Source organism: Periophthalmus magnuspinnatus, chromosome 23, assembly GCF_009829125.3.
Source record: "Periophthalmus magnuspinnatus isolate fPerMag1 chromosome 23, fPerMag1.2.pri, whole genome shotgun sequence".
NCBI classification, from domain to species: domain Eukaryota; kingdom Metazoa; phylum Chordata; class Actinopteri; order Gobiiformes; family Gobiidae; genus Periophthalmus; species Periophthalmus magnuspinnatus.
This window is the reverse complement of record NC_047148.1, coordinates 9,443,164-9,470,508: the sequence shown is the minus strand read 5'-3', so window position 1 is coordinate 9,470,508 and position 27,345 is coordinate 9,443,164. Positions and strand designations below refer to the sequence as shown.

The 27,345-nt window shown below is 38.0% G+C and overlaps 1 protein-coding gene across 1 annotated transcript; it reads left to right on the top strand.

The window, feature by feature from the left end:
• The first annotated feature begins 1,465 nt into the window (after positions 1-1,465).
• Positions 1,466-25,840, top strand: LOC117392327 (protein phosphatase 1H-like). Its single transcript, XM_033990389.2, has 10 exons — positions 1,466-1,960; positions 7,803-7,992; positions 8,999-9,373; positions 11,003-11,115; positions 11,821-11,905; positions 12,811-12,929; positions 15,611-15,674; positions 17,439-17,546; positions 18,904-19,055; positions 21,185-25,840. Exons 1-10 carry the CDS (start codon positions 1,725-1,727, stop codon positions 21,330-21,332), a joined length of 1,590 nt encoding a protein of 529 aa, XP_033846280.1. The 5' UTR covers positions 1,466-1,724; the 3' UTR covers positions 21,333-25,840.
• The last annotated feature ends 1,505 nt before the right edge of the window (positions 25,841-27,345 follow it).

Genomic DNA, 27,345 nt, shown 5'->3' with positions numbered 1-27,345 from the left:
TTATTTGTAACAACTTCAAAATTTACAGATCCCATCACTGCCCAAAAAGGACATCGGGAGATTTGTAGAAATGATTTATGACTAACACCCAATTAATTTCTGAGAAGTTATATACAAGACAATTAATGTATTGCAACATTAGTTCTGGTCTTACAGTAAATTGACTCAGCTTACCTATTTTTGAGTTGCAGTTGTTCTGTCACATGACACAATTCTGTACAAAACCATCATAGTTCCTGCAATGATAAAAAAAAGGGTAAAAACTATCATGCTAAAGTTAATTTTCTATCTCACAGTGGTGCAGATGAATCAAATAAACTGTCAACAACCAAAGAGAAAGCCATATGCGGGTTGTGAACTTATGGTGTCGTGGGTCAGTAAATGTCAAAAGTTACAAAAAGGGAAATCAGTATGACCTTTTGTTAAAACTGTCAAAATGTTGTTGAATGGAATAAAAAGACGTTATAGTTTGCGTGTAATAAACAAACAAAAGTAACGCAAAAACAAAGTACACTGATTCTACTAAGAAATATTTCAAGAAAACAATTGTCTCCAGCATGTTCAGCATCAGGGAAACAGGAGGACAGTTCCTCATCCTTATCTTTCAGGCAGAGGTTACTTAGAAAGATGAAGAAATGTTGGCACCGAACATTAAAAACAACAATTGCCTATCCATAATTAAACATCTAACTTCCTTCATAAACTGTATGACAAATAACCCTATATTATGCAATAGTCCAGAGCAATGTCTCAGGTCATAGATGAACACACAACTACAGCCCTTTATCTGATCTGAAAGCAGAATGAATGTGTGTGAGACTCCTTCCTCATGAGATATGAACACTGAATAGACAGATGACGCAGCAGTTACAGTAATACATTTGGTTTTAACCTAGACGGTTGTTGGAAGTCTCTTTCAAACCCAGGCATAATAAATATGGGGTACAACTGGTTTCACGTCCCACACCAGGTAAGAAGATTCTTTGGAAAATGGCTCTATCTAGTGGGACTGGTTGGTACTACAGGTGAAACTATAAACCTGGTTGCAGGAAGATACTAGCATACAAAATAATATATAGCTATAAGCCTATATATTTACTAGCGATATTACATGCATTTATTTTAGCGGATAATGCTAAAGATAACATTTTTATAGTGTCAATGTGAATCTTCCTGGTGATGACGTAAGATTTACTGCTTAATTGGCACAGGCGGGAAACATATTAGGCTATTAGCATATCATCACCTGTGCTTGTTTGGACGATAAATTAGCATAGATTATAGTCTCTTTTAAGTTACAGATATGGCCATTGGTTTAGCGCATAAAAAACTACGATATTGCTGTTTTCTGTTGTTGACTGACCGTACAAAGCAAAGCCACAGCGTTTTTGCAGTGCTCGTCCGCCAGTGCGTCACGTGACCCGTTAATCGCGTGTATTTCCGCGTTGACAAAGCTCGAGCTCTTATCAATGACCGATGGAGATGTGCAGCGCGTTGGCTAAAGCATCCTCTGTATGCACCCGCCCTGCCCCTCACATCCACCCCGGGATGGACCATGCTGAATGAATGAAGAGCTAGCCCGTTGAAGTGCGCTCCTCCGCCACCTCTTTGTCGAGCCTGTCGTCGTCCTGTGCGGCCGAGCCGAGCTGGGGGGCAATCCGGGGAAGGGCAGCCGCGGCGCCGCTAATCGGCCCACGGAGCCTCCGCCACGCCGCGCCAACAACATGCTCACCCGGGTCAAGTCCGCTGTGGCCGGCTTCATGGGTGGAATTATGTCAAGTGGAGGGTCCGGAGGAGGGGGCAACGGCGGTTCCGAGCTACCCCTCAAATTCCCTTATATGAGACCTGAATTCCTGGGGCTGTCCCCGGATGAGATTGAGTGTTCGGCGGATCATGTCGCTCGTCCCATCCTCATTTTGAAGGAGACCCGGAGATTACCATGGGCTACGGGATATGCCGAGTGAGTATCCCGCTGTGGGACAGGTGTAATAGCAGGGTAATTCCGAGTGAGTATCCCGCTGTGGGACAGGTGTAATAGTAAGGTAATACATGGCTCCTGACATCATGTGGTATGACAGTTTAGGGCCCCTCCCTGGGAGCACCTGTGACCATGCACCTCTAATGATCCAATGTTCTGCCTGCATCACCTCAACCTGTGCCCACTGTAAGGATATAAAGGCTATGTGTGCTGTTAGGCCAGAATTAAACTGCAGCTTATGGAGGTGTAGGCCAAGAATCAGGCTTTTGGGTAATTTATGAATCCAGTCACTGTTTTTTTTTGTCTGATTGATTTTCTGGTTTATATTCTTTGTTTTTGACAATAACAATCCCAACAATAGAACGTGGATTGCAAAAGCTGCAGCACTGATATGCCTGTACCTAATCATCACATAGTATAAATTTCTTTTTTACTTGCCTGTTCAATACTTTGGAGAAATCATTTCATGGTGATGGTTTGTTTTCACTGGAGATGCATTTATCTCCAGATCACCACAGTCACAAAGGCCAAGCCTGTTGCACGTGCAGAGGCGGAAGACTGTAGGGTATTAGCCTACTACTACAGCTCTATTTATGGCACTGCTGTGTCATCTGCAACACTGACCACCTCGCAGCACTGAATATGTTAGATGTGCTTTGACACTTCTGTTGGTCCTTCATCACACTGTGTACAGAGATTACCTGCTTCCTCTGTAGTAACTATAGTTTAAGGCTTTATCAGCAACACTCAACTGTTGGTCGTAAATACATCCATTACACTATAATTTAAGAGAGTTTCTCATAGTCAAGGTAGTCATAGCAGAATAATTAAAACCAGATACAACAGAACTTATGCTGCTGGAGGAAGTAGTAGCACTATCTTGTAGCAGTAGTTGTGGTTTGATGATATTTTTGATATTCTTTCAAATGGATAGAAATTGTTTACAGTATCCTCATCAGCCAAGTGCACACACCACATTTAAACAGTATCATTTATGACATTGGTGTGGGCTTATCACCCATTGAAAACTTGATTTATCGTCAGTCTGCTCCCCTTGTATTTATCCAGACAGAAGCAATTTGTTCATCCATGGGTTCTGTTTGCTGTAGATGCCACAACTAATTATAATAGTGAGTTATTATGGACAGGATACGCTGTTTATGTTGCATAAATAATGACGTTCTGTTACATGGATCCTGCTTGTCTGCGCAGTAATGAGCATTAAAAGGTTTTGGACTTCTGAGAGTCTGAATGCTTAATCACGGATTTGCATATTTGTCTGACTTACACTATTTTGGGTCTTGTTGTCTTCCAGCTGTTATATTTACATTTTAACAAAAATAAGCTTGGCATTGCCCTATTAAAAGGAAATTAGGAAAGTTTGGGCTTGGAGCTCCTACAGTGAAACAGTAGTAGGATAAACTGAGCCTGTACTTGCAAGAGAGTGCTCTGTATGACATTACACATGCACAGTGAGGAGGAGTTGGCTAAAGAATAGGTTAGGGCTCTGGCTCAGTATTTTGTGGATTCAGTATGTTAGTCATTATCTGTCTGCAAATTGACTTCTAGAACAGTGAAGAAATAAGTCATATTACACAATCTGATTTGATCTTCGGTCTTCTTCAGTTGTGTTCGTTTCTATTTTAATAGAAACAAATCTTTGGCTTCTATTCTAACTTTTGCATTCTAACGTTTACAGTTTGTCTTAGATCTCACATGGCAGCACAGTGACAGGGCAGATATTGCTAAACCTCTTAGCAAGAAGGTCCTGGGTTCAACTCCAGAAAGATATTGGTGTGGGATTTGCATGTTCTCCTTGTGTAATATTTTTACTGTGCTGACTTGCATTGTCCTAAACCTGTGTAGGCACAGTTCTAGCAGCCTCTTTGGGACTGGTGTGGATAATGAGTTCTGTAATTTAAAGCCCTGATGTCTTTATTGTATTGCATAATTATTTTTTTTTACAGTATTTTACATGTAAAAACAATTCTGCTTAAATCAGTCATCATAAAATAAATGTAAAATGTATTGGAGGTGGCAGTGGTTTAAAGGTTGATGAGGAAACAGAGGGTCGTCTGTTTGTATCTCAAACTTGTCCCTGGAAATCACACATCACCCCATTGCTCACTGCAGTCATAATGTGGTTGCTTGTGAGAGGAAGGGCATTCAGCTTAAAAAAAACACACAACTTAGATGATTTAGGTTCTATTGATGGTAGTAATCACTACAAATGTTGTTTGATGTGCATGGCTTTGCTTGGGTCTCTTTCAGAATAGAAAGAAGATGTGAAGATGTGAGACAGGCCTCTACTTTGACAATGTTTAAATCCAGGCTCAAAACGGTTCTGTTTAGCTGTGCATACGACTGAAAGGTTTTTATTCTGTACTCTTCTCTTTTAATGTTAATTTTATGATGATTATTTGTGATTATTTATGTTTTGATTGGTGTGATTTTAATGTCTTTCTTATTCTGTAAAGCACTTTGAATTACCTTGTGTACGAATTGTGCTATACAAATAAACTTGCCTTGCCTTGCCTTAAAAGGGCATGGTAATCCACTGTACTAATTCCTGGTTTAAGTGACTGTGAAGTCACCTTTCTATTAAGACAGTACAGTACATTTTTGAAACTGCTTTTGCCCTTGTACACACATTTGTATCAGCTACCTTCAATGCCTTTGCTCTTCACTATAGTTTAGTTTCACTATTGTGCCGTGCCAAATCATTATCACGTCCTTTGGGCCCGTGTGTGTGCTGTGGAGGACAGACAGACAAAGGGGGCATTAGACGTGTGACAATGGATGAGAAAATTGGGTTTTGTTCCTAATGGGAAGAAAGCTAATTTTGCAAAATGAAGTACAAATTTGATTGCCAGCAACTCAAATTGTCATCATACTTTGTGTAAATGGTGGAATGAGGAAACACACAACAACAGCAGCAGCACCTTTTATCCAGTGCAGCCCATAAAGCCCAAATGTTGAAAATAAGGCATTTAAGCAGGCAAATGGGAGATTTTTATTCACACATTAAATAGCTTGTTGTTGAGAGCAGATTAGGAGAGCAAGACAAAGCTTTTCCTACATTACTGTGGGCTGCTGTGTCAGAGTGCTTTATGGTTCTAATCAGAGGGCATTCTAGGCTGCAGTAATGGGGCACTGGCAGAGCACTGGGCTGGATCAGAGCTGCAGAAGAGGGAGAGCAGGGAGAATAGGATGCCCAGAGAAGGGTGGGACTAGGAGTCAGGTTTCTAAATAATACAATGGGATTTGCTGCCCAACAGGCTGGTGTTTGCTTGCTATACGCTCACTACTTCAAGGCCAAATGAGTTTTTGAAACTATTTAGTAGTGAATTTCCTATCACTATCTCTTTAAAACCGCCTTTCATTAACTTTTTTATTTCTTCTTTGTCTTCGTCTTTCTATTTATTCTTATTATCAAGTTACGATGGCTAAATTATGACGTTTACCATGAATGGCATCCATTTGAGATTAGGCAATATAAATACAAACAGCTAAACTTACTGTTACTGTATATGTATTTCAGAACCGTCTAAGCTACAGAGTTGGCTCATGCATAATAACACCCCATGGACACATTTGTTAGTTTCAGAGAAAATTTGATTAGCCAAAAAATTACAGCCTTTGCTAATTGTTACCATTCAAATTGAACTTTGATTGCAATTAATCTTGCGCCCTCTAATTCTAACAAGACAGTCAATTAATATGTTATGTGAGACAGAACTGCACACTGTTAAAAATGTCTCAGAGTTGTATTATTATTATTTATTGACCTTAAGTTAACCAGGAACGTGATACTTGTCTTGCCTTGTTTGCTAATTTGACCACAGTGCTTAGTTTTCATGCCATTCATCCAGAACTGAGCAGAGGCCTCATTTGTAAAACTTTACTACAAGTATATGAACAAAACACAAACTTCCTCCAACTCCAGAATCCTGCCTTTCTTGTCTCTCAAACCCCTCATAGGCAGGGCTCAGGTTTGTTGACTGAACAACACATTTCCACCTCAAGTTTTTTTTTAGCATGTAAAGTTACATACATAACATTTGTACACATGCTGTATAAATGAGACCAGGAACCAGCCTGACAGGTGCATTCCTCTGAATTTGCCTATGACTGGTTATCCCTAACTGATCCATGTCAAGTCAAAACATTTTAAACTTGGACACCTTTGAAACTGAATTAATGTGTGAATGACAGAACCTTTTGTATCTCCACAAGTTATCACAGTGACATACTGCTATTGAACATTATGATCTGACTGAGGCTGCCTCTCTCAGGCTTCCTCATCTCTATTATAATCTCTATTATAATATATAATAATATTCTTAGATCTTGTCTTAATTTGAACAGATGCAAAAAACAAGTAAAGATAATATTTCCTCAGTGTCTTCAAACTCAACCTCCTTATTTTGTTTCAATGTTCCTGTAGTTTTTGTCCACAAATCCGTTTTATTACAAACTAAAGTGCTCAAATAAAGTGTTATACATATCCTTTAGGCAGCTGGTTAGCCCGAACTAAATGTCGACCTCTGCTGGAAATGGGCTGATTTGCTTAAAGTATTGGCCAACCGATATCTGTCTCTAATATTTACAGTAGTGTCAAAGATATTTTTTTTTCTTTGTTACTATCTTCTATATTATCATATTGGCATGGACTTGATCAAGGGGGGATGGAAATACTTTTCATTGCAGTAAAATCAAATTGGCTTTTGATAACACCTTTACAATTATACAAATACTCAACTGAAGGGCTCTGACGGTATCTTTTTTACACTTAACCGTTTTTGCAAATAAACTCTTAACAGCTGTACCTTTGGAGTGCCAGGATGTTAAGTTCATATCACTGTGCACACGGCTTTACAGTCTATATACCTGTGTCTATTTTCTTATCTATAACTGGGCCTAATGAGCTCTGCAGCAGACAGAGAAGGTGCCCAGAACACAGCCCACAGTCTGAGGCTATAAATAAATCTGCCAATCTCATCTCTCTCTCTGCCTGTCTGTCTCTCTCTCTCTCTTTCTCTCCTTCACTCTCTTTCTGCCTCTCCTCTCCCTGTCTCTCTCTTTCTGTCTTTCTCTCTCTCTGTCACACACGCTGCCACAGACTGCTGTAGTGCTGTATAATATATTACAATTGAACCCAAATTGCGAGGTTGTCAAATCCCAAAAGCTGCACTTATTTAGATAATAAAATTATGTCTGCAAAGAACAAAAATATCCAGTCTTTTTATAGAAAAATATGTGAAAATGTGTAATTCTTTGCTAGTGTGATTTTTTGACAATGTATGAAAACGCATTTTTAGGATTCACAAAAATGTTTTAACCAAATACAAAAAATATAATAAAAGCCTGGAAGAATGTGTTGCCGTGTACCCAACGAAACATACCCATAAGTAGATATTTTGTGAGGCAGCTGGATGGCAGCAATCTTGAACCAAAATAACCATAATGGACTTTGGATTACAGTTTCATTGAACTAAATTATGTTGCAGGGGACTGTATGAAAGGTTTCGGAGAACTATGTGAGACATCTGCCCTGTGTAACTGTAGAGGAAGTAAAAATTATTATTAGTGATATTTTGTGATTGTTTTAAAAGCCATTATATTATCCATTGCACACGTCTGGGTTTTGTGGGTCAGAACAAGATAATTTAGAACATAATTTAATCAACTGTTGTTTTTATTATTTTGATCATTCCATTTTTGTATTTGATTGGATTGAATTAAAATGTCATTAAACTCTCAGCCCTACTATTTCCTGTATCTCATGCTCTGTTCTCATAACTCTTTACTTATGTTCCTGCAGGGTGATAAATGCCGGTAAAAGTGCTCTGAATGAGGACCAGGCTTGCTGTGAGGTGGTGGTTGCCCGGAGACGTCCCATGAGCTACTGCCCCCCCTCCACCCCCAGCCGGACCCCCACAGCCAAGAGGCGCAACTCCCTGCCCAACGGAGAGAGCCTCGCACTGCGCGTGGACTATGGACGAATGGGAGAGGTACGAAAAAATAGGATCATAGGTCATTTATGTAGTTATTTGGTTTTGATAGGGTAGGCTCAGAGTGTGCAATTTAGCTCAAAAATTTTCTTTTATCATATTTTAGATTCAGAAGAAATGACAAAACTCTGGATATATCTATAGAACATTTATTTCACATTTGTGCTCAGTTTTGCCTGGAAAGTTTCATATTATAGCATTAAACATCTATCTTGCATTTGTTCTATTACAGATGTTTACTTTTTATAGCTAAAAATTCCCTGAAAAATTGAGGCAGGCCAACAAAATATGGAAAAGTGGAGTTTTCTACTTAGGTGATAAAATTCAGACATCTTGGTTTTGGCATATAAATGGTAAATCTTTGTAATTAGTTATGGTTCAACACAAGAATCAACAGACTATGCAGTAAATTAAAATTACACAACTGAAATGCTTGTAGGCTTTTGTGTCTTCACTAAAGAATCCCACACAATACAAGGTTAGGTCTGAGTCTGAGTACACTGCAGTAGAAGCCTTTGGAATGCTTAAAAGATAAAGTGATGTGAAATTCAAAAAGATGATATAGATGATATTATGTGAGTGAGTCATGGCTACTCCCAGGTTTCTTCTTTCAGATGAGTCACCCCGTTATATTAGGGACATTTGTCATTCCCTTTAATCTGTTTTTGATTCACCTGTCATATAATTTTCAACAAATTTCATTAGAGTGGGTTTAAAACCGTGCAAAATATATGGATACTTTCACCATAGTGGTTTGTTCTGTTGTAAAGCCTTTTTTGTTGGCCTGAGAAGTTTGGCCGTTACTGCTTTTGTAACAATATGGAAAAATGATCAAAACTACATACACTAGAGCAATGCAGAATGAAGTACATTTATAGACAGTTTTAAATTGTGTGCCTTTTTAGGTGGTAAATTGACTTTGATCAATAAACAATGGAGATTCTGAATAATACATTTCTGTTTGACTGTTTTTATAGTTTAATATTTTGATTATATGTTTGTGCAGGACAATGAGGGGCTGGTGTATCACTACTGGGCCCTGTTTGATGGTCATGCAGGTTCAGGAGCAGCAGTGGTAGCGTCCAGACTTTTACAGCACCACATTGCCTGTCAGCTCCAGGCCGTTATCGAAATTCTCCGAAATGTAGCTTCTCCACCTCCCACCATTCTGGGGGAGGAGCCCGAGAACAACCCCTACCTCCAGGGCACCACCCCAGGACCCCACCGGCCCACCCTGACCCGGGCTGCTTCCCTTCGGGGGGCAGCGGGAGCGCCAGGGTCCCCCTCCAACACCCCCCCTCCACCGAGGTTCTTCACCGAGAAGAGGGTCCTGCATGAGAGTCTGGTCGTAGGAGCTATTGAAAATGCCTTTAAAGAGATGGTGAGAGCAAGGACAGAGAAACTGCATGAAACTAGAACCACATATGTGAACTCATAGTATCTCATGCTCATTAGCAGGGCTACAACTAAGAATAATTTTAGTAGTAAAACAATTATTCTATTGTACAATGAGACTTTTAAAATAACCAAATTAAAAAAAGAATTAAAATTCTGACTGAAATCTTTAAAATAGAGTATATTTACGTATAAAGTTTATTAATGATATAAATGAGAAATTATTTATTTTTGACATTTTTATTTACTAATGACACTGTCTTTGTTATCAAAAGATCTTTCCTTATGGGTTGTAGAATCAATATAGTACAGTTAACAATTACATTATCAAAATATTCCTTTGAGTGTTAAAAAAAAAGCAACTAGTCATGATTATCTTATTAATCATTGCTACTCTTTTCATTAGTTTCCAGATTGATGATTATCCTCCATAAATTTCATAGCAGAAATATATCTGCAAAATGAATGTATTATCAAACACCAAAGGAGCCTTAGTGGCAAGTTATACAATTACCACTAGATGGCAATAGGAAACAAAGATTTTCCTTTGAAAGTCTTTCTGCTCCCTTCAGTCTCCTCTGAAACACAGAGCCATCAAGTGTAATGGTGAACTGTGTGGTACATCAGATGCCCTACATTTCATTGTTTTACTGTGGCTAAACAATAAAACATAAAAAAAATAAAAAAATAATAATAATAATAATAATTGGATTTCCTACGAGGGTGCCACAGTTAATTACCGTAACTAGATGTATCAACAGGAAATATAATTGCAAAAATGTTCAATAAAGAACCTTTTACTTTTTATTAACTGGTGATCAATTTAAAAATAATTACACAGTAATCATTGTAATACAGTAGAAGATATAAGGAAATTAGTTTGGTGAATTAGATGTTTTAGAAAGAGGAAATTTATACCTTTTTAATGTGTCAATCTTTCTCATTCATCAGTTCCCCTTTGTTTCAACTAATGAAAAGATCAAAAACTAATGAAAAGATCAAAAGATAGATATTCAGTCATGTCTAGTCATGATATGGTTGGGGTTTTTGTATCGAGAGGTCCACAGGCAATCATCTGTCAGTAAAAGCATGTGGTTTGGAGCAGAGTTTAGACTATTAGATATATAGATAGATGTTAAACAACACATATTAAAAGCCTTTATTTTTATGTTCATGTAGGGCTGGGCAAAAATAAATACTTAGGGGTTTAAAAACATGATTAGACCCTTAAGTAGGGTTTTCAAAATAGCCAGATAGTGATTGAAACTACAAATTGTCTTGGTGTATCAAAATCAAATTGATTTGTTTAAAGAAAATAGATTTTTATTTCCCCACCTCCCCCCTTCTTCCAATGGAAATTGAATTCAGGCAAAATTGCCCACCCCTGTGTTCATGCAATAAACACTAAGAACCATTTTAATTTAGTGTTTGAAAAGACCAAATAAGATCAATAATCAAGGTGGATCAATATGAGGAAAAACATCATGATTCAGCCCTAGTTTCACTGGAAACCATGGCACAGTTCCACTCTACTTTTAATAACTGTATAATTGTACTGCATAGAACAGAACCTGCTCAGCCTCTCCTTAATGTTGTTTTGTGTTTATGTTCTCAGGATGCACAGATTGAAAGAGAGAGACACGTGTTTAACATCACAGGAGGCTGCACTGCGCTCACTGTGGTTTACCTCCTCGGTAAACTCTACGTGGGGAATGCAGGAGACAGCAGGTGAGCGCTTTCTTCTGTTTTGTCTGTGAAACTAAAGTCTAATTACACTGCAGGGAACTTCAGAGTGCATCTATACATCCACAACAAGCCACTGTTTGAAGTCACAGAGCAGGTTGTTTTAGGTTCAACAAGTTAGACAATACAATGTTACCTTAAACTGGGATGTTTTTTATTAATATAAGCAAAAGGATTTAGTGCAGCCTCATTGTGTTATCTGCAATGGCTTATTAACATTGCTGGCAGGGACTCTAAACTACTTGTGTGTTGTTGCCTGGTAATTTAATAATTTTATATAGGGCAAGATGATATCCTAAATTACTGGAATACCAACCAAGATTAGAAGTACATAGTAGTCGAGCAGGTATCGATAATAAAAAAAGCCACATAAATGAATCCTGAATAGCTTTAGAATGATCCTGAGCTGTATCAGAACAAGTATAAGACCACAGAGACTGGTATACGCCCAAGGACGACTATAGCACCTACCTGGACAACTGAGGGATTACACATATATAAGACACATGGTTTAATGAAAGAGAGTTCTATGATTTAATGTTGAAAATCACATTCTGTTGTGTAAATAAAGAATGTCTTTTATTATCATTGTCATATCGGAATCGGTATTGAGTATCAAGAGTCCAGTCTATTCCTTAGTGTCGGAATAGAGTTTGAAATTGTTACATCTTTATTTTGTACTTTTCCCAGAGCAATCATCGTCAGAAACAACGAGATCATCCCCATGTCGACAGAGTTTACTCCTGAGACAGAGCGGCAGCGGCTGCAGTTCCTGGTGAAGATAAAGCTTTTGTACATTTTGTTGTGGTTTCACAAAGCAATATCCCAACTGTGGCTTTTTGTTGTGTGTTTACAAAGCAAGATGCTCAATCAGGCACTTTATATGCAGCTGTTTTCTAAAGAGCAGTGCTACAAAGTGAAATCAATTAATGTGAAAGAAGCTGGCTCTGGGGCTGGCTCTGCTATTTTAGCACTTGTACAAGAGCTAAATTGCTCAAAATGATTAATTACATTAAAGGTCCATAACATTTTCTTTTAAAATAAAATTGGGGCTTGTAATAATTTCAAACCAAAGAAAAGATTTGGGTTTCCGAGTACCACCAGATCTAAATCAAGTAATAGGACTGTTCCAGGTCTAATCTAGGGCTAAACCACGTCTAAAGTGTTCTGTATCCTTTCCACTGTAGTTCTAAATAAGAAAGGAGGGGAAAAAAGGAACTTTAAATTATGCAAGAGCTGTCCAAGTACCACCTAAAGACACTTATATATGAGATCACCTCATAACCATTACTTTAGGAATACCTCCGTCATCAAAAAAATGCTAGATGTAGACTAGTAAAACAAAAACATGATTAAACCCCTAAGTAGGGTTTTCAAAATAGCCAGATAGTGATTGAAACTAGAAATTATCTTGGTGTATGTCCGAATGAGTATGATAATATATAAGAAGCTCAAATTATATAATTACTATAATTATTTTGTGTTAATTTTTTTTTACTTTTTTCTTTTTTTATGTATTAAAATTGGCATTGAGCACCAAGCATTTTCTTTAGGATCAAAATCAAGTTTGAAATGTTATTATTGTAAACACACACCACACCCTCCTCAATTTCTGTGTAAAAGTCACATGCCGGTCACCGATCCAGTCTAACTCCTTCACACCTGTATAATACTGTGCAGGGCTTCATGCAGCCTCACCTGTTGGGAAATGAGTTCACACATCTGGAATTTCCCCGGAGAGTGCAGAGGAAAGAGGTGGGCAAGAGGATGCTGTACCGCGACTTTACCATGAATGGCTGGTAAGACGAGACCTTAAGTAACCCCTTCTTTTACCTGCGCACTGCTCTGTATGCTATAAATTACACCTGTCAAACTGCTCCACAACATCATAATCCAATGCTTGAAATATTCAGCTCTATATGCGGTGGAAAGCCCAGCAGCAAAATAATTGGGGAGAAGGCAGAAGTTGATGTGCTATGATGATAGAGAGTGAATGGTGGTGAATGCAGGGATGTTATGTGGGTTAGCCAGGCTCCATGCTGTTTGTCTGGAGTTGCAGTAGGAGCCAGTAATGAGACTCACACACACACACACACACGCACGCATCCACACAGGCACAGCACACGGTGTACTGGCTTCTCTTTGTGATTTGTGATATATATTTCAGCATAGGACAAGCATCCCAAGAGGAGAGGGGTGCAGTCTATGTGTCTATGTGTGCTACTACAGCAGTTTTCACTAAGTATGGGAATGGAGCTGTTTGGAGTTATTTGTTTTGTGCATTTTGCAGAGGCAATGTAAAATACTGTGGACATTTAAGTAATATATAAAGATTTTGGTCATAAAATTTGAATTTGTTGATAACTACTCATTCAAACTGAAAACATTATGCCAGGAAAATAAGTACCTGTAGTATCTGTAGTAGTATCTGTCAGACATGTATGATCAGTGTCTGTACATGTACAATTGTATTGGACACAGAACAGATGCTGCTAGACAGCCTAGATCCTATCCCACAGCATTGGGTTACTTACTCATCTTCCCTTGACTCCTCAAATGACCCCATGAATTAAAGAGCCTGCAAATTTATGGCATCAAACTACAGTGACTTAAGATTTCTACGAGTAAACTTTCCAGGAACTGCTTTTACAACCAAATGGTTGCTTTTGTTTTTTGGCTGAACATAATCAGTCTCATTGGTATTTTGGAGTTTCTTTACTCTTTGGAATCAACACATAGTTGAGCAAATAAGTAAATTAGTAGAAGTAATAATGTCAGTGTTATCCCTCCATAAAGGTGGTTCTGGGCAGCATAATGTTTTAAATAGTTGAATTGGTTTAAGGTTCATATTTAGGTTTCAAATTGCTCAAATGGGCAAAGTAAAGAGCCATTTTAGATAGAAATTCCTAATTGGACAGCAACATGTAATTGCTATGAATTACATTTAATAGCTTTGTTAGAACATTCTGCTTGTCCATCCACAAATATTGCCTGGCCATCCAAGACTACATTTCTACAAGCGCCTCAAGATTGGACGGTTGTTGGCTGTATGGTGTGCTCCCAGAGCCTCCTGCATTTGAACAAAAAGTAGGCAGGACTGGATCACCAGGCAAAAAAACTGGAACTTTTATCACACAATGCTCGTTTTGAAAAAACATTGTTTCAGTCAAGTTAATTCATCATTTAAATCAAACACTTGCTTTAGGCTACATCTACTCGAACTGAAAAAGAGCATACATCCATCAGTCTTAAACAGAATGGTGACAGGTTAAATAAATGATTATTATTATGAAAAACAAGAACCCTAACAGAATAACACATCACATCCATCCACTGCCTCTCCATCATCAAACAAGTTCAAAAAGTCCAAAGAAAGTAAAGTGTATGATGCTTTAGGTCACATAAAGTTCATGCCTCACACTTTACAGAGGAGAGAGTGGTCAGACAGACGTGTTTGAAGTGTTTGTAGATATGGATGAACTGACTGCTAACGCAAACGCTAATCTAGCCTGTCTCCATACCTCTGCAGCAGACGAAGAGGCTCCCTGTCACTTCAAAGCTCTGCGTTTTCATATCTCAGACTCCCAATTGTGAACTTCTCTTCATATTTTGGATTTTTTCTTATGCAACTTCCTTCTCACAGTAAATAATATTTGTTGGGCCCAGTAAAGACAAATGACTTACTGCTAGCTTTATTGTTTTCCCTTACGATGACAGTCATTGCCGAAAATGTATGGCTTCCTTTTAGCCTTTTAGTACTGTATAGAAAAAAACCTCTTCCTTTTCTGATTATAAAATGAATGTACGGCTCCAGCAGCTATTTTGCTGATGCTGCTATGCTCAAGATAAAATGAAACTTAATTAATCTCAAAATGGAGAAATTGGCAGCTGTTAACTCAAATGCCTCATCATTAGTTGTGCCCTGTCTTGTCACATTAAGAGAGGACATCCATTTTGATATGTCATTTAAGGTGCTTTATGTAACTTTTCTGGGTTTGGCCAATGGTTTGTGTTCATAGAGATATTATTTCTTTACCTTAGATGTTCCACAGTATGGCATTTACTTATCTCTTTTACATTATTTCAATTATGTGTATTTTTATTGCTTGAAACTATACGGAAGAACACGTATTCTTACTGTGAGCCGATTTGCCTCTCCACAGATTTGACCTGTAAATTTGACATTTGGTATCTCCTATATGTCTCCATGTAGATAGAATAATGCCATACTGTTAAACATTCTAGGAAAAGCAATAACATGTCTATGTAGACAAACTGGTGCCAGACCCCCCCATCAGAAATGTCAGAAATGGTACATAATGGTACACCTTTAAATGTGTTTTAGTGTTTTACTTTACATTCCCCCAAGTTTTGCATCTTTGGAAGTTACAAGAAAAATAAAATAACCATGATCTTTAGAAAAAAAATGTTTTGTAATGAATGTCAAAAGATATATTCACCCCCTTTTTTCTGAACACAGGGCATACAAGACCATAGAGGATGAAGATCTCAAGTTCCCTCTGATATTTGGTGAAGGGAAAAAGGTAGGTTTGAGTCAACTACGTCTTTTGTACAATCTGGAGACAACCTTCACTGGCTTTATGTGGCTCAGTTTGACGTGTACATATATGGTACATGTCTGCCAAGCTCCAGAGAGAGTGGGCGAAGGCTTGCTCTGAGATACATGCTGCCTTTGTGTGTTCAGTGTCAGAATCTAAAGAAAAATCCCATCTGCTTTCCTCCTCCAGTGCAAACGCATAACAGGCTGCAACACTGTCAAATCTGGGCAAAAGGTACATTGCCCAAAACCACAGTGTCAGTTATTAACAAGAGATGTTTTACCTTGTTCGTTAAAAAAAATTGGACCAAATCAATTTGCCTTAATTCGTTTTTGTATTGAACTTTTCCCTGTTGCTCAAAATTGCCTTACAATCACGCATTTTTCAATTCGCTGTAAGCTACTTTTCCACATTTATTGGGCGATTATTTATTTCTCTCTTTTTAAGGGAAATAGAAGATTCTACGGAAAAGAAGATACAAAAATAGAAAATACATTTGGTAATGAATTTTACAAAAGGAAAGAGGTTATTCATGAACTTAACTACAGCTACACTTCAATTTACTATAGATTAAAAAGAATACAATACAAATATCAGATATCTGTACTGACTGAAAAAATCTGCCTTAAATTCCCTATACAACTTATATGACGTCTTATTATCTCTGTCCACATACAACAACAGAACTCGCACATACTTTTGCTTGAATCTCCTCTTCCATATGCCTGTGGGAGAGGCCCGAATCAATCTTAAACCACTTGAAACAAATAACACCAATTCTTCTGCCTCTCCGCGGTGACTGCTTTTGTTTCATAATTTTGCATTTGATGCTCCAAAAAGACACAATGAAGTCGCTTCTGCCCACACACTGTGCCATTGTTGTCTCTCTGAATAGTGCAATAATTCAACGACTGTGCCCAGTGAAAGGAAAAGTGAAAAAATTTGATAATGAAAAAGGAAAGGTGAAGGAATACCACTGGGACCAGAGACGTGTGACCTTTAGTTGATGAGTGTGAGCCCTCTGCGTGTATTAGAACCAATGAGATTTTTTACTATTTCTGCTTGTTGTTGCTGGTTTTATGATAGATCTAAGAACATTATTAACCAAACTGATCCAAAAATACCATGCTTTTTCAAACATGTATTTATTTATTTACCATTATTTCATTTTATTAAATAGGACCGATTAAGTTGCTAATTGCAACCCTTCAAACTGCATTTTCAATTTGATTGTGACATATTTTGCCACCCTATAGTAGAAATTATTGCGATTATTTTACTGACTCCTTTTATGGATTGCAGATCATGACAGTCAATGCTTTTTATATCAAATTTCTAGTACTTAAATGTGGAATCTGATATTGAGCACGTGTATTGACTGTGAAGCCCAATTATACACATACAGCAGAACCTGATTGAGTGCATTTGTGTATACGATGTGTCAGTAACTCAAACTGTTAACTGTTTCTCATAATGCTTTTTCAGGGATATATGTATATTAAATGTTTCTGATATTTTATAGGGTTACTTGTATAACTGCACTCTATAACTTCACCTTGTCTCCATAGAGATGTCATTGATGTATGTTGCCTGGTGCTTGTTTTCATAGAGGTTTAATGCCATATTCTGTAACATTCCAGGGACTATTTTGATTGGTATTTAGAAAACTATGCATTGGGCTGTATATAACGCTATTTCTGACTAAAGCTCATAGAAGTTAGTCTAATAGAGGCTTTTTATCTTTTGCAGGCTCGAGTGTTGGCAACAATTGGAGTAACTCGAGGACTTGGGGACCATGACCTTAAAGTTCATGACTCAAACATATTCATTAAACCCTTCCTCTCATGTATACCCGAGGTAAGAGTTTTTGTTATGACACACATGCTAACAGACATCTTGAGTTGTATAGTTTTTTGCTCATTTTATCTTTACACTATATTGCAATTGGCACAGCATATTGATGTTGATATAACTGATTACCTGTGTTGCCATAAATTGTTGAATATTGTTGTGAGGGTGAGTCCCTAATTTGAATTTGTGTTTCTTTCATGGATCACTTCTTTCTCTGTTCAATCTTGGGCAAGAACAATAAGCTATTCCTTCTTGACCAAAAGGAAAAGGGTCTGTGAACACTATCCTTCAAAAGACAAGTAGCTTCTGGAGTTATGTCATGAATTTGGCAACAAAACTAGTACAAAAATATTATAGTCTCACAAATATTTGCCAGATTTCACAAAGTGAGCTAAGAGAGATTTTCCACTCATTCTTTCTGTACTGCTTGCCTTAATAACCTTATCCTCTCTGAACTGTTGCTAAAGGAGTATTTTACTAATTTTTGTCTGAAAGCGGTCCCCTTGTGGCTCAGATCCTACGTGCACCTGTCTGTCTGTCTGTCTGTCACACTTTCATCTCCTCCTGTAGTTCATCGTATAGGTTTGCATTTTCTCTCGGAGCTTTGGGCTTGATCTTTAATTCATACATAGTTCAGACTAGGTTCATGTTAACTTCATTCTTCAAGTGGAGGGAATGTAAGGATATACTTTGGTCTTGCAGAAATATATTCGATGCAGCCACAGATTGGAGAGTATTTGAGTTGTTTAAAATACTGAACAAGAGACACTGTTGCTGTGAGAACAATACTGTACTGAACTTTTGCCTCCTCCCACACAGGATAGTAGAATACAGTATATTTTTATTGGGGAGGTGATATAGTGTGCCATTGCTCGCTGTGATTCATGTTTCTGTATAAAAATGCGATGCAGTGTGTCTTCACAAATGGAAAGTACTGCAGCAATGAAATGCTCTTAAAAAGAAAATGTATTTTCTACTAAAATAGACATCAAAATCGATCACGACACTGAATATGAGAGAATAAGGACATCATTGCTATCATGAATGTATGTTGGTATGCTAAAATGAAAAGAAAAGAAATGAAATCAATGTAAACTTAAACACTTAAACGACCCTAAGTGATCCAAAATGAAAATTACTTTGGTACAATAGCTCAATAATTACAATGTAAGATCGGCGTTTAATAACAAAGAGCAAGTAGAATAGTAATACAACTTTGAATTATAATAGTTGTATTTAACCAAAGTCATAAGACAGCAATGACACTATGGTCAGTTAGAAAACTGAGATTGAAAGAAAAATATTAGTAAGAACCACTAATGCCATTCGACACATGTTCATGATTTGGCCTTGTTGGTTCCAGGTGAGAGTGTATAACCTGATGCAGTATGAGCATGGAGCAGACGATGTTCTGGTGATGGGGACTGATGGACTCTGGGATGTCCTGACAAACCAGGAGGTGGCCGAGTCTGTCACCACATTTCTGGCCAACTGTGACCCCGATGATCTGCACAGGTGAGATAAACATGTTACATTTGATGTGTTATTGAACAGTGCCTACTGTTCAATAGTAGTGTATTATGGCTCTAGTTTAGTTACACTGTGTTGTGTCTGTGTTATCCCTCAGTCGTCCAGGTATGGTGCATAGCAAAAGAAAAATTGTGTCAACGAGACAAAAGATTTTAGTGTCAAGACATTTCACTACTCACCCAAGTGGCTTCTTTAGTTCTGGCAGATTGCTACACTGGACACTGCCTTATATTTATCTGAAAAGAGGAGCTAAGTACACTGAAACTAACGCTCCTATTTTACAGATTTGTTAGCTAGGTCTGTTGAACTACACTAAATGTAGCCTCTTTAACTCCCCTCTCAAACCATTTATTTTCTTTGGCTAAGACCTCACTATCTTCAAAAGAGTGTATAGTGGCTTTGAGATGGAGGTGTACAGCAGATTGGATCCCGAGCTGCTCTTGCAATGGTGCTTTTACATTCTCCTATGGAGTGGCTCTCACTTTTTACTACACTGAATGGAGCAGGCCACATTGCTTTGTTTGTGGCTCGGGGTTTTGTCATTTGGGTGAACCAGTTTCTGTGTTTGTAGGTTTGAAACAGGCCGTGATTTCATGCTGTCTGAAAATCCTCTGAAGCTTTTCAGACACATCAGCTGTGTAAGGACACCATTTCGTCTAGGTTCTGATTTTTTGTTTTTGTTTTTTTTTTGTTTTAGCTCTCTTAGCTCTATCGAAGGCCCATTTTGGATATCCACAAGCAAAGAGGGCTTTGTTATGTGTTTTTCTTCTTTACTTTTCTCTTTGTGCTGGTAGGAATGACGTGAGTGTTGTTTTGCGATAAGACTTTGTGCTGCAGTAGAAGATGTGAATGGAAAAGCAGATATTGGTTGGTGTGTGTGGGCTTCCTGAAGACTTCTACCTGGAGTCGCTGGTCCTCTCCTATGGTTATTGCACAATCTAGGAATGCCAATTTGTTCTCTTTGGCCTCTTGCATTGTGAACTTGATATTCGGATCCGCAGCATTAATATGTGCTGTAAAGGGTTCCAGGTCTTGTAGTTAGATTTTAGTCCAGTTGTCATCCATGTAGCGATACCAATGCGTGGGAGGAGTGCCTGAAAAAGAGGCCAGTGCTTTCTGTTCCATATATAAGCAATAATAGGAGAGACCGGTGAGCCCATGGCAAAGCCGCGGATTTGCCTGTAGAAATTTCCTCTGAACTGGAAATATGTTGTATTTAAACATTTTCAGCAGTTGGCAGATTTGGTCAGGTGACAGTTTCCTCTTTGCTGCCTCCACTGTCACTGATGTGGAGATACAAGTGAAAAGAGAGGTCACATCAAAGGAAATCATTGTCTCATCCGGGTCAGATCCTGCTGTGTTCTCAATATGGTGCTCCGTGCTCCTTTATACAAATCTGTATGTTAATTCCAGTGTAGCTAGCTCTTCCCTTCAGATAGATATAAGGCAGTGTCCACCAGCAATCTGACAAGAACTCAAGAAGCCGCTTAGATGAGGAGGATCTTTTGGTATACACTGTGTTGTGCAAACAAATCTAATCCGGATGACTACTTTTTGAAATGTTTATTTCTGAGTTCAAGGCCTTTTACCTCTAACCCAAGAGACTGTCAATTTTGAGCATTCTTCTGTAACAGGCATTACAAAGCGAGTATCTGATTTGGAGGAGAAAAGGCAGAAAAGGAAAAAATAGATATACAGATATATATGTAAAAAAAAACAAACAAACATGCATGAATGTGAAATCATGGCAGCCAATCAGCTCTCCTCACAAAGCGTTATACAGTGACTCTCATGGCTCTTTCTGACATTTCTTATAGTTTGACATCTATAAAATGTTTTAGAATTAGATTAAAAGCAGTGGTCTGATTTGTGTCAAGTTCTGCTGTTACAATTCTTCTGGGGGGAAAACAAAATTTACTAATTTTAATTTACTCGAATTATCCGAGCACATATGCTGCATCATTCGCTATGATTTTTTTAATGAGTTTTGACACTAAATTCTGACTAATATTGATCTAGGTTTTTCCAGATTCATTGTGAAAATCTGACTCAAACTTTCACTACACTGTTTTAAGCCAGTTGAACAGCATCATAGTTCTGTCTCTTCTTGTCAGATACACCATGGCAGCCCAGGACTTGGTGATGCGTGCCCGAGGGGTGCTGCGGGACCGAGGCTGGAGGATCACCAACGAGAGGCTGGGCTCTGGAGACGACATTTCGGTCTTCATTATCCCCCTCATGTATGGCAACCGCCAGCACTGAACCTCCCTCACTGACAGGTCAAATCTGGTGTCAGAGACTTGCAGTCTCTTTTCTTCCACTTAAGTTTGTTTTTTGGTTATTTCTCTGCAGAGATTTAGGAAGTCAGAAAACATTTGGGAGACAAACCTTGGCTTGATCTGGACTAACTTAGCTGAAGGATTTTACCTATGGTGTATGTTTTGGGTTGGCAGTGGAGTTCCCAGAAGTAACCCACCCAAATATGGGGAGAAACGTGCAAACCCTGCACAGAAAGCACCTTCTTGCTGTGACATCGTGCCGCTGCATTCAGTTACACATTAGCCCTAAACCAAAACCTAACTAGACTAAAAGAGAAATTTAATTAGCACTAACATATACTGTAAATACCCCATCAGAAGGAGGTTGGGTATCACCAGTGGTACTAATGCCACTGTTTGAGAACTATTTAGCATTTCCTATTGGCAAGGCTTTAGTAAAACATTAACGGCAGCAGTATCATCATCACCATTGACTTTACCTGAAAATCTTCAGAGAAATAAATAAGGATGGAGAGAAAGTGCTGTAAAATACTGAGCCTCTTTTCCCCTAATTGTCCTTAATGTACAGCAGCCCTGTTTATATACTGTAATACCTCCCAATGTTACAAAGATGGAAAAGCTTTGTACCTCCAACAGTGACAATGTGTTACTTATCGTATATCTGTTCTTCTAAAGGCAAAAAATACTGCACTGATTTGCATGGCATTTGAAAGGGCATTGGTTAGGAACAAGCTCATACAAAAATTCATTTGTATATGCCGGTGGTGACTGAATGGAGAGCTGTTCCTAGAAAGACATATTATAGAATTTCTATGTACCTTGGTTCTTTACATTTCATACCTGTCATTCACTCATTATACTGTAGGTTTTGTAAGAAGAGACATTTTACATTGTAGGATAACCGATAATCATTTAAGTATGGCATAGTTCTGCAAGGCCAAAGTAGACACACCAAAAGTTTACAAGGTTAAAAAGGCAAGGAAACACCGGACTTGCTTTATGTAAATTAAATGTTCTGTACGGATATACACTTTTTATGTAAATTTAAATTTCAGTTCAACTTTTGCACTGCCAAAAATTCACGTGAAGCTATATGTCCATTTGGGCCGTGTATTACAAAGAGATAACTGCTTAATGTGGTAACCTTGGAGTTAATATTAATAATACTATAATCCATTGGTCTTATATAGTCCTTTTTCATACGATCAAGGTCACATTTTGGTGCATAACTTATACAATTCATACTTGGTGGTGTGGCAAACTAGCACCTGGTATTCTCAGTGATCTCCCAATCAAGTTAGTAACTACATTGAAAAATTGTAATTGCTTCTAAAATGACAAAGAATGATCACTTTTGCGAGATTCACATAAAAAAAAACAGACAACAGAATATTTAAATTACCTAAACATTTTAATATAATTCTGTCTCAACTTAAGCTGGTGCATATATGTTTATTTTAATGCATCTTTGAGGCCTATTGCTGAAATAGTTTTTAACATTCCTATCCAACATCTTCAACCTGTCAGGGTAATTGGTCCTTTGGCACCAATTTATTCTGTTTGACCTGAATGAATTGCTAACATGCTTGAAGACACCACTCAGATTGCCAATGTTAGCAAGTCTAGAGGCATATCTTTTGCAGTTTAATTAGCTTTGCAGCACATGGCCCAGAGATAAAACAACCAAAACAGTACCATGGATGTTATTTCACTAGATTACATCGATATGATATGTATAAGTGTAAGACCAAATGGATTTATTACCGGCTTAAGTCCTAAAATTTCATAGTTGCGTTGTTAATCACGAACATATGGGGTCAGATATGATTGATTTATACTATTGTTGTACTGAACATAAATTCCATTGTCCTTTCCCTGGCCCACAACAGGAAATCACGAAAAGGCATGGATAGTAGCAGGGCCGATCTGACAGTTGTACCTTTATTGTTTTAAGCTGTTCTTTGCTTGGAGACGTTTTGCATGTATCCTAAACCTAAAGTACTTGTGCTGAAGAGGAACATGTTGGTTTGACGTGTAGTACTTTTGAAGTGGGTGCATGCATCTGTTGTAAGCCCAGTAAAATGAGGCTTACACTATTGTCTGTTTTTTATACAGACATAATAGTAATCGCTGTAGTAATGTTATTTCTTTGTGAATGTGTAGGGGCAGTGCATATATTTATTTATTAGTCTGGCCAGCCATCCTGACCCCAAATCACTCCAAATACAAACACACTTGTTAATCAAGTTCATGTAAATTATGTTAAATTATTTAGATGCATACACACACTATGGTTTCTCAGTGTAAGCCCCAGTGGCATTAAATTGTAAATAAGATGAAGTATATGTATCTGTTTGACAAATCATTTTTGTTGGAGGATGTGCCACCTGCTTGTGTCCATGGAGATCTGATTGCTCTGCCTAGAATATTCAACAGTATTTCTACGAATAATACCACAAATTCCAGCCAAAGCAATAAAATCTCCATGGAGACAAGCAGGTGCCCCGCTAACAGAAAAGTTACACAGTATAACATAATCTAAAAAGAAAAGATCAATATGTTTTGGCCTGAATCTGTAATCTTACTCTCCTTATGGTCACAAGATCCAGAACCTATGTACATCTGATTCCGATATGTGATTGGCTTGTCAACAGTTAAGTAAGTAAATTGATTTGGATGGCCAGGCTAGTGTTTTATTTATTATTACTATATTGTATAGTAGAAGATTCAGTAATGTAGCGTTTGAAAGAAATGGGTGAAACTCTGGACTAAACTCTCCACTAGATTTTAAGCTGTGCAGAAATGTGCACAATGCATAGCGAAGTCTGTAAGTGGACTTTTGAAGTAGCACTTGTTTATAAGGTCTATAGAAATGCCTAAAGGGAAAGACAATGGATACAGTTTGTGCCGGATGGAAAAGCCACTGAAATGTCAATCACAAATGTGCCATTGGGTCACATGGGCATCGATCATTTGTGTTAACTTTGAGTTCAGTGACTTGACATTCCTCAAAGCAGCAGTACATCCTTACATTCATATGGTGCATTTTCCTCATGTACATTCCATTATTGAATTCCATTTTCATGCTTTTTAATGTGTATTGTTTATGAAAGTCACTGTCAAAAACGCTATTTTTATTGATCATCAGATTGTATTTGTCAGACATACTTTTTTTGTTAAATGTTGCTCTTTTTCCTCTTCGTCTTAAGGCGCAGTAAACCAAGGCTGTAAAAAGGCTGGTATAAAAAGTGAATGTTTTGAACTGCAGCCATTAAGAAAAAGGAGATCTTTCTTTGAGGGCCATTTTCACAACAGTGTCTTTGACCAATTTGTAGTGCTGGACTGGACCTCTGTCTTGTCTGGTTTTAGGGATTCAGCTCTCAGTCAGGGAGCATAAAAGTGGTTGCATCTGACATGGTACAAAGTGTGTTCACAAATACGGTGAGTGGATTTTTCTCACCTATAAACATATCTTGGTAGAGTTCTGCAAAGTTGACAGTAGAGAGATTGGAGAAAACTTTAATAGGGCTACACAATATATTGCAATTGTATCAAAATCACAATTTGAATTAACACTATAATAAAGAACCACAAATGAATGCTAACCGCTACAAATAAAAAAATCTCTAATCTTATCTCAATTACAATAGTTTTCAGAAAAATTGCAGTTAGATTATTTCCCAAATATTATGCAGCCCGAACCTTTAGTCTTAATTCTTGTGTATAAATATAAATTAACACCAAGCAACGTGGCAGAGACTTCCTCCTCACACCTTGAAGCCATGCGTGAAGCCTTTGTGTGCTTCTTGTGATTGTGTGGGCCATTTGTGGACTCTGTATTTCAGACATGAATGTGCAGCTGAAATAGTTAATGAAGCATTGAGTCTGCCATGGTGCTAGCTATGCAATTAACTGACTATTGTCCAATGTGTGTCCCACTCTGTACCATTAGAAGCTCAGACTGCCTCAAGCACACGTAGTAAAAAGTAAGTAATTAAATGAAAGAATGCACTAATTAATTAAGCACTCTTGTGAAACTGGCCGCATCTTTTGAATGTTACTTATAATTCTCTCATAAGCCTTTCTTCTCCTGTTCATGAATGTTGAAATATTACAATATATTTTTTTCTCATCCTCTTGTGCCACATGACTGCTGCTCATAGACTCAGGTTCAGCTCTCATTTCATATCTCTTGGAAGGACAAGAAGAAGGTACCAGGTCTATACTGTGTAAATACAAGTAACTGTTTACCTAGTCCTCCCGACTTACCCATTTTTAAACTGACTGTAATGTATTGTTTTCTATTTGTAACATACAGGACTGCTGAGAAGCTTGTCTTGCCCTCTTCTTTGTTTGTGAATGTGAACTGTAATTTTTGTAAGGCGAGAGGTCCGAACTGATATTTTTAGTGTCTTTTTCAGTGTGCAAAGACATGTTTACCCCTTAGCTTTTTTCAAACATGAAGAAATAAATATTGGCTGAGATGTTGAAGTCTTTCCGTATATCATTAAAACAGAAAGCACTAGGAGTCGTAGGTTGTTTCCTTTTACTGTGTAATTCATAAGCAGTCCAAATCAATGTAAAAACACCAGAAACAAACAAAAAAGAAAAAAAAGAAGAAAGATAGATGTGCGAATAATCAATAAACTGTTGTTGTTTTTCCCCCAGTGGAGCAGCTCAGCAACATACAGGGTCAAATGTGCTCTGGCTGGTTATAGCAAAGGGATTCATTAAAGGAACTCATGATCTAAACAAATCCAAAGAAAAATAAACCACGGTGCTTCAAATGGACTTCAAGACTGTAGCTATAGCCATTATATCAAAACTGGTTTCCTGTTTTGTAATCACATAAACACAGGAAATGCGCAAGACAGATCATTATAGATGCATATTCATTTATCTGCAGTAGGCAAAGTGTTTTTCAAATTCTGACAAGAAATGTTCAAAGCCTTAAGTTTGTATTGATTGCGGCTTTAATTGGTGTGCTTTTAGCAAGTATAATTTCCTCAATACATGAAGGGTTAAAAGATGTGCTCATGAAACACATGAAACTTTAAACACTTAAGTTAATTGCAACTAATTTTGTGTTTAACACTGATTTGTTTGTTTCCTTGTGTGTCAACACAATGGTTTATCATATATTCTTCACATGTTACAGTCCGGCAGCAGTGTTACTGGACATACTAAAACAACAACAAAAAAAAGCCTACCTCTGGATAATTAGATACCTGGGACCCGGATCACATTTGACCTATTTACATAACATAAAGACAACAATAGACAAAGTAATGGTAAGAAAGAGCAAATTTATTGAAATAAAATATATTGAAATAAAAATATATATACAATATTTGATGTAATACACAGGACTGGCTTGTTCACATTTAAAGTCTACATTGTGAGTATTTTCTTCCACAAACCAGTGTCCACAGACAAGCGCGTGCTCCTGTTCTCTTGAGCGTCGTGAGTGAGCAGCGCAGGCAAGGCAGTAGATTGCGCAGTCATCTCCACGAGGGGTAATATGACAACCCGATCAACAGCACAAACTACTACCTCAGCCCGCGCCTGGCTCTTTGGTCCCGTAAAGTACACACGAGTCCTTCTGGATCAGGCAGGTCCACACGTGCGTAAAAGCGCACGGGAATGGCGTGCGCGTAAAACGTGGCCGCTGCAAGACGAGACAAAACCCCACCCAAAGCATGTGAATGAGGAAGAAAACACCTCGTGGAATCCACCTATGGCACGTTCTTCCCCACAGAGGCTCGTTTCCTTAAATGACCCCAGACACAATGGTTTGACAGCCAGACTTTGGCGGAATCCAATACGGGTAAAGTTAAAAAGTATAATTGGAAGCTCCAAAACAATAATTTCAACATGCACATACTAGAACATAAGCTTAGCCCTAAGGTGACGCTGATGAGGTTTACATATCTAAATAACCATAAGACACATTTTGATTTACAAATATAAAAATGTGAGTTTAAACAATCGAGCAA

Coding starts and splice junctions, on each gene's coding strand:
- LOC117392327 (XM_033990389.2), top strand. CDS start 1,725: ATGCTCACCCGGGTCAAGTCCGCTGTGGCCGGCTTCATGGGTGGAATT. Junction 9,374..11,002: donor AAAATGCCTTTAAAGAGATG/GTGAGAGCAAGG, acceptor TTATGTTCTCAG/GATGCACAGATTGAAAGAGA. Junction 15,675..17,438: donor TATTTGGTGAAGGGAAAAAG/GTAGGTTTGAGT, acceptor TATCTTTTGCAG/GCTCGAGTGTTGGCAACAAT.